Below are 18,287 nucleotides of genomic sequence, written 5' to 3'. Positions count from 1 at the left end.
CCATGTGTGTAATTATTAACAGTATTCATTATTTAAATGAAATTATATGTAAAATGTAACATACATACTTTAATGCATTTCATCATGAAAGTGATATCAAGTATGAATCTAAAGATTCTAAATGTGCAGAGAGTTGGAATATCATACATTTAATTTGTTCTGTGTGGTGATCTATTGCTGCTTGCCGCAGCTGTCGGGTCCAAGAAGCTCGTAGCGACTAAATCGTGTCATTGCATTCGGGAACTATCTACATGTGACAGAAAGCCTCTATGCCGATCCTACGGGATGGATGCTTCGATGTGGTGAAGCAAAATGCCGACATACAAATGCATTCGTTGTGCTTTTATATTCAAGCGTCGCATATTCCCGATCGTAATGACACGATACATTTTAAAAGTCTCAGTGCCGTCTATTTTTTTTTTTTCAACATAATGTATAGCGCTGTATTTGAGCCACTGAGAAAAAAAAATAAAAGACACGGTGAAAACGTGTATTTTGTGATTAAAGTGGAAATTTCGGCTTTAATCTCGAAACGTCCACTTTAACCTCGTAGTTTACTTTATTATTAAAGCAGACCATCGTAAACGTCATCCCAGTTTTTAATCGCTACGAGCTTCTTGGACCTGACAGCAGGTAAAGTAAAACAATAAAAAATAGATGGCACAAAAGATGGTATGTGACACTTTTAAAATGTATCATGTCATTACGATCGGGAATATGCGACGCTTGAATATAAAAGCACCACGAATGCATCTGTATGTCGGCATTTTGCTTCAACACTTTGAACCATTCATCAAACAGCAAAGCGCGCACATCGATCCCCGAAGGATCTCCATAGAGGCTTTCTGTCACATGTAGATAGTAAACAGAGACTCTGACGTCACGTTCTGACTTTTAGCACACTGCGCCCGACTTTTTGCTGGTACTGCAACTCGCGCGCGCGTCGCGTTAATTTCTGAGGTCCTGCTCAGAGGACGCGTGAAATGAACGCTGGGAACGCGTGGCAGCCATGATGCGGACGCGTACGCGTTCTGAGCGTGAAGTATAAATGAGCCCTAAGGGTTCAGCCACCACTTACAGCACCCATCACGTCTGTCAAAGCTACTCTGCCTCGAAATAAATGAAACACAAGCTCACACTGGCCACTGACACCTGACATTTGTCACCCAATCAAGGTATCGCAGATCACTTACGCCTTAATGGAATGTCTTTTCTCACGGTTAACACAAGCAGCTCCATTCTCGCTAGGTGTCCTTATTACTGTGAGTGCAGTAAATTGCTCTGATCACATTTGGAAAACTGCAAATTTCCTTTTTATTTGGCAAAAACATGTTCCGTGCACCCACACCATACAAAAAAATGGATGTAGTGCCTCGCCAGCTGGTTAAAAGATTCCAGCACAATCAGGCATAATGGAGCGAAGCTTGGCTAAGTTCACCAAGAAGTGGCAACAGGCAGATGATATAAAGTGATGAAAAACCCAAAAGGTTCTTTAGTGCAAATATGCAGCATTGAGCCTCTGAAAAGTGAACTAAAATACAGTGGTGAGTACATCATATTCAACAGTGTGGAGGTGAAACATATTTGTCACATCAACGCACATTATAATAATGACTTGGTGCAATGAATTATTATGCCTGCAAGTTCCCATTTAGCTGGTTGGGCTGCATTTCCTTACTTGATCAAGGGTGGCATTGTTACCCAATTTCTACAAATTTTTGCATACACATGGGTCATAAATATGCACCTGTTCCTCAGTGAGGTTTTATAAATCCTGACATTTGTCTGAGAAATTTCAAGTTTCTTTTTGCATGGACACAAACTTTATAAATTAAGTCCCGGGTCTGAAGAACCTAAACTTGGGGGAAATGACATGGAATGATGCTCCATACGAGTAGAAATAAATATATATATATATATATATATATATATATATATATATATATATATATATATATATATTATATATTCATTGCATTTGTAGTCTTGAATCCCAACCTTTTATGGGTGGTTACCTACCAGATAACGCACGTGGTTGATCTGCCATTTGGAAAACATCCGCCATGGTGCCCTCTTCAGTTGTGAGAAGCAGATCATGGAATGTTGCATAGTTTACTGTCAAATAATGCAGAGAGTATATGACACGTGTTTCACCCTTATTTGGGCTCATCAGACGTACATAATCACTGCTCCCCTTGTGGGGATCGAACCTCAGATGTCAGAGACGAAGTCCCTTTATGCTGCGCCATATGCGTTACCTGGTAGGTAACCACCCATACAATTAGGTCGGGACTCAGACTACGAATGCTATGAATGTAATTACTCCGATCTACAAGCTGTCAAATAAAGAACTACACGCCATGATGCAGCGCAAAGGGACTTTGTCTCTGACGCTGATGTCCGAGGTTCGATCCCCGCAAGGGGAGCAGTGGAGTGTGTACGCCTGATGGGCCCAAATAAGGGCAAAAATGTGTTGCGTATTCTTTTCATTATTTAACAGTAAACTATGCAACATATATATTAATACACTTAATTTATTAGTGGGGGCACTCATTTGGTTTTCAAGTCCCATCTCTAAAGTTAAGGAATAAAAAAAACATATACATATTGGTTCAGTTCCAAACACAGCTTGTGGCTGGTGGCCTTCAAAAGAGACAGGATGTTAACACTGGTTTAGAAGGAGTCATTAATATTTCAAACCTGGGGTTTACAACAGGGGGACGCATGTTGTCTAAAGATGGGAAGTCCAATTCTACAAACCTTCTGCCATTTGGACCATGCCAAACTACAGCAAGTAGTGAATTGCACCTTGAACAGTCATCCAGACAAACACAGCATCACCTATACAAACAGTTAACAGAAGGCCATCAGACCACTCCATTTCAGGCAGGTTTTGTTTTCTATATCTGACCACAGCTGCCCTCTCCACCATGCTTCTTTACTTTGCTCTTGCCTGTTCACTATATTTCTCCAGGAAGTTTCAGTTTCTCCTTGGCCTGTTGGTGAAGTTATTCCTAAGGTGGGTGTTTTTCAGTTTGTGTCTGTAAAAGTTGTACTGCATCATTTCTCTCTGTCCCTGTATGCAGCTCTATAATTTCTGCAACTCTCTGAAGCCTGAGTTGGTTACTTAACATTGCCAGTTTCAGATCCTCAGGTTAAAATGAAACACTGTGAGATTTGTTAGTGTGAACTTCTGTAGTGCTTTAAAGCTGGCTTATCTGTGAGAACTGTTTGTCACACTCACAAGAACGATTCTCTTTTGAGTTATTCCCCGTAAGGGTATGTACTGTGCACCAACAACAAAGTCACCTGCTAGTTGTGGCATCCTGTTGTATTGCTGCTCGACTGTGAATTCTTGTATGCTTCTGAAGATTGCTCTTGTGAGAGAATCGTTTCCCACAATCAGAACAGCAAAACTGTTTCTCACCAATGTGAATTCTTTTGTGAATCTTAAGATTGTTCCGGACAGAGAATCGCTTTCCACATTCATTACAGCAGTGTGGCTTCTCTCCAGTGTGAATTCTCGTGTGTTTATGAAGGTTGCTCTTTTGAGAGAATCGTTTGCCACATTCAGAGCAGCTGTACGGCTTCTCTCCCGTGTGAGTTCTTATGTGGATCTGGAGACTGTTCATCCTTGAAAATAGTTTGCCACATTCAGAACAGCAATACGGTTTCTCTCCAGTGTGAACTCTTGTATGGTTGAGAAGACTGGTCCTGTCCGCAAACTGCTTGTCACATTCAGAACAGCAATATGGCTTCTCACCAGTGTGAATTCTCATATGACTTTGAAGGCGACTCCTGACAGAAAAGCGTCTGCCACATTCAGAACAACCAAATGGCCTCTCTCCAGTATGAATTCTTATATGTTTACCAAGATGACCCCTGTCGGAGAATTGTTTTCCACATTTAGGACAGGAATAGGGTTTTTCTCCTGTATGAACTCTACAATGTCTCCGGAGACTACCTCTATTAGAGAATCCCTTACCACATTCAGAACAGCAATATGGCTTCTCTCCTGTGTGAGTTCGTTTGTGTATCTGAAGCTCAGTCATTCGCAAAAATCCTTTGCCACATTCAGAACAGCGATGTGGCTTCTCTCCTGTATGAATTCTTTTGTGGCTCTGAAGATGGCTTGTTTGTGAAAATTGTTTGCCGCATTCAGAACAGCAATATGGCTTTTCCCCAGTGTGAATTCTTACGTGTCTCTGAAGATGGCTTAAGTGTAAAAATTCTTTACTACACTCAGGGCAACCGTATGATTTCTGTCTCAGATGACTCCACTGATCATTTTTGTATTTAGATTTGTACTTCAAACCTTTGCTCTGATCTTGGCAGAGATACAAAGCCAGTGAACTTGTATTATTCACCTCTTGCGGATTGTTAGTATTATCCATACATGGCAGTTGCAGAACAGGCAGTGAGTTATACTGCAAAGAGGCGGGTATGAAAATATCTGATCCAGAAGTCACTTTTTTCATGTTTCCATCATGTGGTGTTTGTTTTAGTCTGCACTGAAGGGAGGGTTGAACCAATGAAGGAAAAGAGAAACTGCAGCAGTCTGTAGAAAGACAAAAATGAACTGTTTTAAGTAAAAATGAAAAATTAGGAAACACAAACAGCTAAAATGAACTAAATTAATAACAATGTTCTGGTACTTTCATTTAATCTGCAGCAGATTCATTTTTGGCTGTCTTAAGGAGAAAACAAAGTGATAACTTGGAAAAGAGACTAGAGCTGTCAAAATTTCCTAAAAAAAAAAATTGCCATTCAAATTTTGTTGGGCTAGACTTCTGCCACCCTTAAACCCTTGCATGGGAAAAGTGGGTTCACAAAAATCAATTGAGAGCTGGCATGCACTTGGTCAAGTAACGAAATAAGAAGACCTTCCGAGATCCCCTGTGTCATCTGGAACGCGTTATCATTACAGCCCTGTAATGTGGTATGCAGAGTCTGTGGCTTAGCGGATAGTGCTTGTTTTATTTTTATTACATAAACTAGGGTGCTCCGCCCCCTGCTTGCTTCACTTGCAAAACCCTGGGGGTGGGCGCTGGGTGCCTGCTATCTCGAGGATCAGCCGCTTGAAGGGCATCAGGGCGGCTCTCCTTTAGAGAAAGGGATAATATTTAAAGAGATGGTATATAGAAGAGTATGCAGGGCGCAGAAGGAAGATGGTTTGGTCCTTAGTTATTATAGATAGAAAATCGGTTACTTGAGTACTTCACTACAACTGACTATTGTAAATACCAATGAATAATAAAACATAGTAAAAAGTAAAAGTAAAAACGTCTAAGTACTAAAAAGTAAATACAATATTATATTTCATTAACGCCTGGTCAAAAACAATATTATGAATTACATTATCCTCCAACTTACATTCTATAAATGTTGCTTTATTGCATTTCTGTTCTCATATTGTTTGGGATGTTTTTCTCTTTCTTGTTTATTGGATGATTCGCTTTGTTCTCAATTTTTATTACATGCACCTCTTTTTTTTTTTTGAAATTTTATTCATTTTATTGCAATCATTCCATACAAATCAATCAATTTTGACAAAAAGTAGAATTGAGAACAAGTCGACCCCCACCCCTGAGAGAGAGAGCAAGGCCAACGGCGTAAAATCTAAGGCTTGTAAACATACCTAAATTGATTTTAGTTTGATAGGCCAATAGAGATGAATGGAGAAGAAAAAGAAATGCAGAAATAATTGCTTCCTCTGTGCTTTAAGAGCTTATTGTAAAATATTATTGATTAGATCCTGCCATGTTTTGAAAAAAAAAATCTGTACAGATCCTCTAACTGAGTATTCGATTTTTTCCAATTTCAAATAGTATAAAAACATCGGTTTCCCACTGACTTAAAAACATGCATCTCTTTTTTTTTTTTGTTCATTTTCTTTTTGTTTTTCCCAATGTTCATTATCTGCTCTTTCTGTTAAAAAATTGGACCTTCTTGAATAGAAAACTTACTTTTCTGCCTTGCCATTGTAACCGACTATGTTAAAGGGCGAGTTAGCACTGAAGTGTCACGTGGTGATGCGGGGAGAGGATATGTGCAGTAGGAGTAACGATTGGTCAAGCGGTCAGGGGGGAATTGGTTAAGGCTGAATAATGCAGACATGACAGAAAACCTTTTTTAATATAATAGAGAGATAACTGAATAGCTGGCTCGATCTCCGTGGGTGTGCAGGCGCACGCAGCTGATGGATTGAATGAGATGAAGCTCACCTACCGTGAGGGTGAGGTCTGTGTTGACTGCTCTATTGGCATTTCGGGGTGCGCAACTGAGGCACTGCGCCGACAGAGGAATATAAGGGGGAGCCGGCAAGACCGAAATAAAGAAAAAGATTCAAAACAATCGTGAGAGAGAGGGGCAACTCTCAAGGGAAAAGAAAGCAGGAATTGGGAGAGTCAGGTTAGAGAAAGAGAGAGAACAGAGAAGGCAGGCAGCTGGGAGGAAGTCCCTTGTTGTGCGTGTGGGTGATGCTCAGGGTTTAAAGGAGGCCACTCCTGCTAAGCAATCAGGGAGATGGAGTGACTCGTCATGTAAGTCCAGGAGAAAGGCTAACAGAAGGCTAGGTGAGACATCCTGTGGGGGAACCATGGACTGCAGAGGCGCGAGACTGGAAGCGAGAGTCAGAGGCTCAGTGTGGTTCCATGCCAGGGCACAAGCCAAGGAGAAAAGTGGTTCAGCATGGTGTTCTACTGGGGGCCATGGGCTACTAGGACCCGAACCAGAACTGTTGGTTAGGCATCTCATCAGCTGCAAGATCTCATTTGTGGTCAAGCTGAGGAGATGACTGAATTAAAGGGAAGCACCGGGGACTAGAATCATACAGAACAGATTTCTGTGTTTTTACCTCATTTTTAAAGGAAATGTATTGACTTGTTTTTAACCTCCACTTTTGCACCATTTTATGGATTATTTATGTATTGATAATGATAATGCACTGCACTTTAATTTGGACACTGTTGATTTTGCTGGATTTAATAAAAGCTCCGTTCACTTTTACACCTACCCCTTTCTGTATGTATGTGTCCTCATCTGCCTGGCTCATCTCAGTAACATTATTGACGGGGTTGGGTTCAAGGGACCCCAGGATGCCAACCGACCCCATCGCATGCAATAAATAAGACAAGCCAATTTTTGTACATTTGTATCTGGCATGTTCAAATGTAAGCCTACTGTCATCTTACCACTTTTCTTGTCAAGTCGTATTAAGGTTACAGGAACTGGGAACAACAGTGAAGAAACGGTGCGGCAACGGGGTAAGTAAGGAGTACATCAGGTAAACAAATTGCTGCCTTCCCTTAATTGAAATGAAGTTGGGCATTTTCATTTTTTTTTTTTTGTTTACCATGGCACCAGAGTGTAGCGACATGTTGACTGATGGTCAGACAGGCAAAGAAGAATCTCTTTGTACCACAACTACTAAAAATTCAAATATATTCCAAGAAACAGGTAAGTTAAAAGGTTGATAATGTAACCCATAGTTTTAGGAAGCCTCAGTTTTGGGAGGATTTGCTGCTATCCCATCAGAGGTGGACATAAAAAAAAACGAGCAATGCCATTCCACTCGAGGACTCCCACACACAAATACAAAGCATTTTTTTTTTAATTCACAATGAAATCTTTGGGGATGCGGAAGGAAAACACACACAAAGAGGAAGAATATCAGGCGATGGCTGCTAAAAAGGCCGGCTCTCCAACTCTGGTGGCATCTCTACCCATATCTAAAATCGCAGCTGGAAAATTGTTTCTGCCTACAAAGCAACATGGATTCTGTGTCATGATACGGTAACTAACTAACGGATAGGTTTACAGTTTGTTCCTTTAAGGATGCAATAAATATAAAAGTAAATGATTTTATGTGTGCTGTGATTTATTTGTTCTGTTTATAATTTTTTTATTCATTTGTAGAAGCGTATTTCTAAATTATTATTTAAAGTATATAGTTCTAGTTTTTTGGGATATGGAATCCAATTCTGATGTTAGTTTTCAGTTTCACAATTTAATATTGTTAGAATTTATTCATGTCTTTTTCTGACTCCATCTGGTATTTAGAAACGCTGCCATATTTGTGGGGTCTTTTGTTATGTCGCCGTTACAGTAGTCAGGTCTGAGGTCATGACATGTACAGTACTATCAGCAGTCACTTTCTCTTCCTTTTAGTTTGACTGACAAACCCTGGTAAGACTTGGTGCTCTGTTTTACTACAACAGCTTTCCTGGTATGGTATTCCATTCTTTCCATTATTTTGACTATGATTTAAGATTTTGTTTTCATTTGACAAAGGAGCAGCTTCATTTCTTGGTTTAAGAACTTAGCACGTTTCCTGTCTGGTCCTCAATTCAAATTCCTTCCACTAATTTTAGCAGAAAAACTTGATGTTATTTTAGGATGACACTGTTGTTATGATGTTCATTCAAGGATAACTCTATGCTAGTGATGGCCCATTATGTTTGAGTGGCTGCCTGTGTACTGTGAAGGCGGCACACTGGCTACTGTTCAAGAGCAACAAGTAAATGGTGTCTCTGTGTATGTGGCGTTAGACCTTTATTAATGTTATGACTCAATCTGAGCTTGATATGCTTGGCATGTTGAGTTACAATAATGTGGAAAGCCAATTGTTAGGCTTCAGAGCCACCTGATGACATCCTAAATAAAGTAAGCTACACTATTGAGCCACTGCTGCCATCTAGTGGATATGTGCTGTAATCTATTCACTTGGTATTACTTCAGATGATATGGTTGATAATTTATTAAAGTTAAGTTTCTGTCTTTCTTTTTTTAATTTATTAAAAGCATGTAAGATTTCATACAAACAAGTCAAATTTAAAACTAAAATTAAATTCAATCCCCAACCAATTCCACGTCTTTCTTACTTTCCCTCTACTGCCAAGCTGTTTTATGCCTGTAGAAAAGACATCTGAGATACTGGGAGCCTTAGAATGAACAAATGCAAAGATTCTGTCATTACAATAGTCGGCCTAGCACAAATGGCACCGTAGAATACCCAGGAGAGGGTGGGAGACGAGCAGGTCAAGGTCTTCAGAACTAGGACTGTGTTTGACTTTGGTTTTGCCAAACCTAGAGGTTTGTTTTCTCCAGAGATGCTGCTGACTAGTTTTCTTCTTCCTCTCCTCCAATGTCAACAGACCATCGTTCAACAGTTAATGCTATCGACAGATAATGCTGGGCTCCATTTATGTTAATCAGTTTTAAACTTTGTTTTCCTATCTGTTTAAATAAATGTATCTTTATATGTTTTAAGTGCCCTGGAAGATGGACATGTATCCCAGCCAGGATGGAGTAGGATTTCTTGCCCAGCTGGGAAGTCATAACGCAAGGATGACCACATTGTGGACACTACCCAGCTGGGACTCCTTAGAATTCCTGTCCTGGCTAGGATGCTAGAAGGAAGAATCAACTGGGGAGAGCTGGAAGCTGCCAGAATAATAGGTGGCGGTGTTCTTCACATGTAGTTCTAGTTTGGACACCCGCAGTCGGGGGAGCACGCGCTAGTATAGCGCATTGGCACACCCACCACATGACAGACCACCCGGATTGGGTGACACCTCCTCACCACACTGGAACAGTGTAAGATTTTTACAGTGGCTGGAGTGCCAATCCTGCCACCCATGCTGCAAGGGAACTGGAATTCAGAAGCAGAACCCAGTAGGGGTTCTATTGGATTGAGGTCAGGTGAGTGAACGCGAGGGCCAGTCAATGGTATCAATCCCTTCATCCTCCAGGAACTGCCTGCATACTCTCACCACATGAGGCCGGGCATAGTCGTGCACCAGGAGGAACCCAGGACCCACTGTACCAGCATAGGGTCTGACAATGGGTCCAAGGATTTCGTCCCGATACCTAATGGCAGTCAAGGTGACGTTGTCTAGCCTGTAGAGGTCTGTGCGTCCCTCCATGGACATGCCTCCCCAGACCATCACTGACCCACCACCAAACCGGTCAGGCTGAACGATGTTACAGGCAGCATAACGTTCTCCACGGCTTCTCCAGACCCTTTCACATCTGTCACATGTGCTCAGGGTGAGCCAGCTCTCATCTGTGAAAAGCACAGGGTGCCCACCAGTGGTGGACCTGCCAATTCTGATATTCTATGGCAAATGCCAATCAAGCTCACTAGAGGACATCGGGCCCTCAGACCACCCTCATTAAGTCCATTTCTGATTGTTTGGTCAGAGACATTCACACCAGTGGCCTGCTGGAGGTCATTTTATAGGCTCTGGCAGTGCTCATCCTGTTCCTCCTTGCCCAAAGGAGCAGATAGCGGTCTGGCTTGTCAACTGTACGCACTTGTGCTCCCCCTTACGTGGATCGAACCTTGGACATCAGCATCTGAGACCACAGCAGCTGATTCGCTTATATGACAGGGTGTAGATGTAGATTGGAGTATTACATTCATAGATCTGATCTCAATCTGATATTTGGGTGGTTACCTATCAGGTAACGCAAGGGGAATCAAAAGTGTGTACACACCTAACAAGCCCAAATAAAGGTGAAATATGTGTTGTGTACTATTTGTATTATTTGCCAGGTACCATATATCATGTCTATAATCTGCTTCTCACAACTGAGAGGACATGGCAGATGTCTTGCCGACTGGCTGACCACCCACAAGAGTTACCTGGTAGGTAACCACCCAAATAATCAGATTGTGATCGCACCTATATATATATATATATATATATCAGGGCTGGGCAAGTTAACGCATTATTATCACATTAACGCCGACAATTATTTTATTGTGTTTTGTTATTGTAATTATTTTGAAAGCCTCAGTCTCACTAGAGATCAATAGAGATCAGTGATCTTGATACAGCACTTTTCGATACGCTTTTGCTAGAAGGACAGTTAGCTTTGTTGATCTGACCTCGATTCCCTGCGCATGTATGAGTAGCGAAGAGCAAACAGCTTCTAAAATGGCATGCGGAGAGAGAGATACCAACGTGAATGCTCAAAGCAAAACTTTTTTTCGTATTCCCGCAGAGTCCGACTCCGATTTTGATGCAAGTGATCTGGAGATGGAAGTTGAAAAACAAAAGTGAGGTACCGGCATCACCTGATCGGTCCCCAGCTGATCGTGGCGCTGAACACATTCGTGTAGCTGATGCACCGATGGCAACTTTCGCATGGGAGGACAGATAGGAGGTACAAACCTTCTCGCTGTAACTGCCAACGCCGCGCACCGGTCTCACAAAGACAGCCAGGCCATTGTGGATTCCTGCAGGCTGTTGAGCCTACGTCCCCGTCTAATGCTGCCGCAAACGGCAAACAGACACAACAGGCGTTTTATGTTGATTTATGTGCTTTTCAGAAAATTGAGTTTTTTGGAAAAAATATTAGTCTTCAAAGAGTCGCTACTGAACATAGACTGTTTATGCTGCTCCCTGATAAAAGAAAATGTTTCTGCTGGTATCTGTTCAGATAAAAAAGAAAACGGACTTAGAAATGTTAACTTGCTGTTGCTCAGAAGGGGCCTGTTATAATGTTGTGATCGTGGCTCTGGACTCTGAGGGTAACTTGTTTTTATATAACAAACTAGATAAAACGTTAATGCCCTGGCAGCTTTGGTTTTATATTTGATTTGATTACATTAATACTTAATTTGAGATTTATAAGAAATATTTTAACTGCTACTATGTAAATGGAATACTGCTGTTAAAAAGCACCTTATTTGTTTAAAGTGTTTGCAAACCAAACACACGCAATACGCTACTTTTGAGTTCATTATTGAATATTGCGCATAACAGTGTGATTGTGACAATCATGCGACTAATCGCAATTAAAAATGTTAATTGCTGTCCAGCACTAATATGTGAGTGAGCGCCCCCTGCTGGACACAAATGCCAAGCTGAGAAAACATGCAGCGAGTTGGTCAGGACAAAGTCTGCAAAAACCACACAGATAAGTCTTTCTCCATGGAGTTGTAGTTTAAAGGAAGTTAAATGAAAGAAAAATAAACTTTCACATGGTGGACCGGAAGTGGCTTATTTGATGAAAGGAAGACTAAGCAGGTTTTAGCCGTCCATTCTAAAGAGAAAAAGAGCAAGCAGTGTTACTGGGTCGTCAGAGTTTACTATTCAGGGTTGAACTGTGTCACAGAGTTTAGAAATCAGAGCATTAGGAAATTCTGGACGAGATTAGACCATTTAGTCCAACAGAGCTCCTATCCACTTAATTCTTTTAAAATAACATCAAGTCAAGTTTTAAAGGATCCCTGAAGTCCTCCTGTCTACCACACTACTTGGTCGCGTATTCCAAGTGTCTGTGGTTCCCTGCATGAAGAAACATTTCCTAATGATTGTGTGAAATTTACCCTTAACAAGTTTCCAACTGTGTCCCCGTGTTCTTGATGAACTCATTTTAAAATACAAGTCTCGATCCACTGGACTAATTCCCTTCATAATTTTAAACACTTCAATCATGTCACCTCTTAATCTTCTTTTGCTTAAACTGTAAAGGCTCAGCTCTTTTAATCTTTCTTCATAATTCATCCCCTGTAGCCCTGGAATCAGCCTAGTCGCTCTTCTCTGAACCTTTTCTAGCACTTATGTCCTTTCTGTAGCCTGGAGACCAAAACTGCACCCAGTACTCCAGATGAGGCCTCACCAGTGTGTTATAAACGTTGAGCAGAACCTCCTGTGACTTGTACTCCACACATCAAGGCGCTATATAACCTGACATTCTGTTAGTCTTCTTAATGATTTCTGAACGCTGTCTGGCAGTCGATAGCTTAGAGTCCACTACGACTCCTAAATCCTTCTCATAAGGTGTACTCTCGATTTTCAGATCTCTCATTATGTATTCAAATTAGACAGTACGAGAATTTAAACTACTTTTTTTGTGTTTAAATAAGATCAACTCTTGTCACATTAATATTAGCTTAGGCTCTTAACTTGAACTGGTTTCAGAGGTCTTTGTGCCCACCTAGGGGTTTCACTGCTTAGGGTTAGGGATATGAACTACAGGACGACAGATGCTTCAAGCCTACAGCAGGGAACCAAACTTGCTCAAGCTTCACCATCAGCAGCTGCCAGTCCCCAAGTCCTGGAACAGCTGGCTGAGACTTTGTCACCATTGCCTCCTGACCTCTCATCTCCATGCCTGGGAAACACAGACAGTTAACCTGGGGTGTCCGCCGTGGCCCGGCTATAGACAGCAGTCAGTACTGCACTCTCCTCATATAGTTAATTTTCTCCAAAGCACTTGGTGTTACATTCTAAAAAGGCAAAAGAGAGGCCTACATGTGCACACGGTTAGAATTGTCTCACAGCTCCAGAATCCCAGGTTCGACTCTTTCCATTATGTGTAAAAATCTCCAAAAATGGTGTTATTCTAGTTTGACGCGATTTTCACCACAGGGCACGATGACAGCTTAGGTGGAGATGATTTCAGGAGACCGTATGGTACAAATAGGCACAATCAGGATGAACATTTACACTAAGCTTAATAATTAAAAAATGTATTAGAAAAGAAGAACATCACTCCATCTCTAAACCTTTTCAAGTAAACACCTCAGACTAACTTGCAGTTTCATGATTCACTTACTTCGTTCAAAATGTTGTGTAGCCGATGGCTGATCCTCCACTGTTCCGGATTCTTCTTCCATCATCTTTAAGTTCACTATGAAGGATTCCGATTTCACATGGATGGGAGACTCCTGAGATAAACGCGGTCCACTCCGAGAGCAGACAAAACCAGTTCTGGCTCCATCCTGATGGCCATGTTGAAAGACAGCTTGGGAGTAGATGGCATCTTCCTTGATACCATTTACCACTTCATGTTGCTGCACATCAATGCTCAAAGGATTCTCCTCTGTCTCTTCTTTAATGCCGACACTTACCAGTTCATAGTCCTCACACTTAATGCAGAGACCCTCCTGTTTAGGGGGGGCATATTCCCACTCAGTGTCATCCTCCTCTTCCTTGATATCTACAGTCATTATCTCCATGGAATTTATGTCAGCCTGATCCTCCGCTGGATTCATCTTTGTACAGGAAATGGCCGTGTGTTCCTTTCTGTGCAACGATATATAAAAAACAGGATTTAATGGCAACAGAATGATACAACAAAAGAGCAGTTAAGATTTACGTCAAGTTAAGCAGCACTACAGCACGTGAACAGCAACATGTCACACTCAAATGACCAGGAGTGACGTGAGGGGACCGCAGACTAAAAGGAGAACAATCCAGGGGTACGAGTGCTCACTAACTGCAATGACAGGAGTTTTTATTGGACTCTCAGATTTATATCACATGTAAAATCACACAAGGTGTCTTCACTGTGTTGCGACAGAAATGCAGTAAAGGCAAGGGCTAGAATTTCACAAGTGACAATGACACACAGAACACGTGGGGGGAATTTAACTGGGATGGAGGGTGGACTTGAGGGCAGGGTTTATAAAGAATGATATGACGCACACTTAATTTACTGACATGTTGTTTTCGAACAACTGATAATAAATACTACTTAAAATAAAACTTTAAACGTTATTATATCATCGTCATACGAATTACTAAAGACCAAGGAAAGTCCGGATGTTTACGTTTAAACAGATTCTTTTGTGACCACAGACTTTTCATACCGCGTTTGTCAGATTTCTCCTTACATCATAAAATACAGAAGACATTTGCCATTTAATAACATTTCATCCTTCCCTCAATTTTCCAAACCTGCTGCATTGCGGGTAGGGTCATGGAGAAAGCTCATATTGCAATATGTATAAGAAGTAATATTTAACAGACAAGTTAAAATAATTCTCGTGATTCATTCATTTTTCTAATATTGTCCTCCTTTTTTCAGATTTGTCCCAATTTGAAGACTGCCTTTGGAATATTAAACTTGCCAATTTTTATTATTTCAGAATTCCTATAAAGCAGCCTGTTATATTGTCTTCACGTGATCTCACATTAATAATCAAACTTTACTGTTCCTTATATGCCCGAGTACTAATTTAACTTTTAAATAGTCAAGGCTTCATGATCCTCTTAAAGCTAAAAGGCTTTTTTTTTATGCTAAATACCTTTCAAAGGAACATTAATGGCACGGATTTGGAATCCATTACAGTAATTGTCAGTTTTGTAATGACACAATGGAGCGTTTAGGTTTCTTTTTGCCTATGCCAGTGCTTTCTGATTTATCTTAACGCATTTTCAAGACATAGTATTACTTTCGGATCTATTTTAGAAATGCAACATAACATTTTATGAAATGTTCTTACTATTTTAGGGTATATTTTCATTCATAAATATTTAAACATCACCCTTTTAAATATTTTTCTCAGTGACTTAAATCATTCTTTTACTGTAAAGTACTGTTAAAACACCGCTAATTGTAATTAGAGAATAGGCTTACTGCCGTGTAATGAATTTGTATGGTACGACTTCTGCAATTTTTTTTTTTCTTTTCATTCACTTTAGTTTTACTTTTGTAAACTGAGCCAACTGATTAGCGTGGTTAATCATTTTTCGATACGCTCGTTAATGCTTGTGTAATATTTCAGAAAAAAAAATCGAACTAAAGAATGACTTAAAAAAATGTTATTTCCTTAACTGGCACTTCCAGTCGGGGCTTTGGCACACAGATTATAGTTTAAAGGAAGAGGAGTGAGAAGATTCCTTATTTTAAATGCCTTCACTGGTTTTACTTAACAGTGCATATTGATGTTCAAATCTTTATGGCACTCGATACAAATTCAGTTAGATGACGGAACTCGACAGGGTGAAGCAAGCCGTGGACACGCAGGCCTCAAAGCGGGGCAGAGGTTCGGGGACTCAGGCGGCACTCCAACGAAGATCGAAAGAGAACAAGTGAACGGGCAATCGAGACCAATGTGTCGGTGGTGTTTGGGCCTACTGACGGCCGGAGTGCACTCCAGCGAAGCCCGTCTGACAACTGGGGCAGAGCAAGCGAGGGAGTTTTTAGGACGGCCGACCATAAGAGAATGAGCCGCTCGGCTTTCTTCACTGTCTTGTCAGGTAAAATGTTAATGCAGCGAATTGTAATCTCCATAATGTGACGACTCCAAATCACTTACTCTTCTGCTGCCCGATGATTTGATGCACCTTATGCCCGCCCGCTGCAAGTTCTCCGTAACCTACACTGATTTGCCGTCGCTGGGGGATGACGTCACGTGTTTTTAATGATTCGAGATGTCAACACCAGGCGCCCAAAGCCCGCCGTGCTATCACGTGTATGGTAATCCGCTAGGGTTGAATTACCTTTACTGTCATTAACATTTAAATGGATAATCGCACGTTTGTAAATTTGATCATTTGCGGGCTGTGTTTGAGATGCCGGCAGTGTGGCGTAGTGGTTAAAGCTCTGGACTTCAAATCCTGAAGTTGTGGGTTTCAGATAACGGTACTGACAATTGGTGGAATGGGACGCTTGATACCGGGGCTTCGAAGCAGGCTTCTCTGTAACCACGTGACTAATGACGCCCGAAGCTACAAACCGTCGCTGAAGCCCCGGCTGTGTCCTGACTGCTTCGAAGCTTTGCGCTGCTCCACATGCTATGGGAAGGGGACGTGAAACTGACGCTCATATCATATACAAACAAGACACTGAATTAAATCGGGAGTCCAGAAGTGTGAAACCTGCTACCGGACAGTAAAGTAAATTCTATACGTCTAAAAGTCCTGGTTCTTTAATGACGTTCTTTTGGTTCTTTACATTAAGGGTTCTCAAAGTCAGTCTTGGGGTTCCATTGTGGCTTCAGGTTTTTGCTTCCACCAGATTCATAATCAAAGACAACTGATAACACTGATCTCAATTCATTAGCTGGTATTTTTTTTCTCTTCTCTTATTCTACATTAAGAAATCACAGAGGCAAGATTTTTACATTTATAAGACATTTAGAAATATTTCTGCTTTTGCTAGAGATTGAAATGCTTAACTCACTTTTGTTGCTTTTATATTATTCCACCTTTCTCTGTGCAGTTTGCTCCCTTCATTGTATCTTAATAATGGCAGTTAAAAACGAGACTGAATTCATGAAAGACTGCAACTACTTTAGTGTTAGACCCACTAATTAGAAAACAATCGAATAATTAAACAATTAGAACACCCGGAAAAGCAGAATGAACATTAAGATGGAAAAAATACTTTATTCCGATATAGCTGCTTAGTACATTTATATATATATATATATATATATATATATATAAATAATTTTACCTAGTCTTTTAATTTGTATATTGTTCCCAAAACACACAATCTGGGAAATAACAGTTCACTTAATTAGCCCAGGATTCCAAAATAAAACAGAACCTGGCTGGAACAAAAACCCACAGCCATAGGGGGGTCCCCAGGACCGACGTTAAAAACCCCTGCTTTACAGGGTAACAGTGCTTGACAAACCAGCATTTAATTCGGGCAAAGGTTCTTTGCATATGCAGTTGATTCTTTGTGCTTTAAAAAATATCCTAATGCAAGGGTGGCAAACTGCAGGCCTGGACTGCTGCAGTGGCTGCAGGTTTTCATTCTAACCATCTTCATTACTCAACACTTTTTGCTGCTAAGTAACTTCTTTTGCCTTAATTTTAACTTAACTTGACTCAGGTCCCCTAGTTGTCTCTTTTTCCTTAATTAACAGCCAAACAATAATGAGACACAAAACAAGCCGCCAAATGACCAGTTCACCTGTACCCAACGCATAATATCTGAAATTAAAGAGAGGTGATGGTCTTGGTAAGGTTGATTTCTCAGGTCACCAAAACATTTTCACGGCATTCTTAGAAAAAAACAGAAAAGTCAACAGTTTTGGAAATGTCTGCTGTGGTAGAATGAGAGCAGCGACAAGCCATGAAATTAAATAACAAAGTTAATTATCAGCAAGAATCATCCACTTATTAAGAGATTGGTTAGAGTGAAATTGGTTGGAGTTTGAAGCCCCAATATAGCTGATCATCTATTGTCTCATTTCTGTTTCTAAATTGTCCCTAGTGTGTGCGTGTCTGTGTGTGTGCGCCCTGTGGTGGGCTGGCGCCCTGCCCGGGATTTGTTTCCTGCCTTGCGCCCTGTGTTGGCTAGAATTGACTCCAGCAGACCCCCCGTGACCCTGTAGTTAGGATATGGTGGCCGGATAACGGATGTAATTTAAAGAAGAAAAGAATCAATTCAGAGGACTGAATCTTTAAAAACAAGGCTATGAAGATGAAGGGAAAAGGAGTTACAGTGGTGTGAAAAACTATTTGCCCCCTTCCTGATTTCTTATTCTTTTGCATGTTTGTCACACAAAATGTTTCTGATCATCAAACACA

At 40.9% G+C, this 18,287-nt stretch overlaps 1 protein-coding gene across 1 annotated transcript in view; it reads right to left on the bottom strand.

Annotated features, from left to right (window-relative positions):
- Positions 1–2,516: 2,516 nt before the first annotated feature.
- Positions 2,517–18,287, bottom strand: part of LOC120534659 (zinc finger protein 595-like) — a 44,917-nt gene continuing 29,146 nt past the window's right edge. The window contains exons 4-6 of the mRNA XM_039762250.1: positions 14,116–14,196; positions 13,573–14,042; positions 2,517–4,558 (exon numbers count right to left, since the gene is read on the bottom strand). Coding sequence (XP_039618184.1) covers positions 3,306–4,558; positions 13,573–14,042; positions 14,116–14,196 — 1,804 coding nt within the window. The 3' untranslated portion in view covers positions 2,517–3,305. The remainder of the gene's footprint in view (positions 4,559–13,572; positions 14,043–14,115; positions 14,197–18,287) is intronic.

Source organism: Polypterus senegalus, chromosome 8, assembly GCF_016835505.1.
Source record: "Polypterus senegalus isolate Bchr_013 chromosome 8, ASM1683550v1, whole genome shotgun sequence".
NCBI lineage: Eukaryota > Metazoa > Chordata > Cladistia > Polypteriformes > Polypteridae > Polypterus > Polypterus senegalus.
This window is presented reverse-complemented; position numbering and strand designations above follow the sequence as displayed.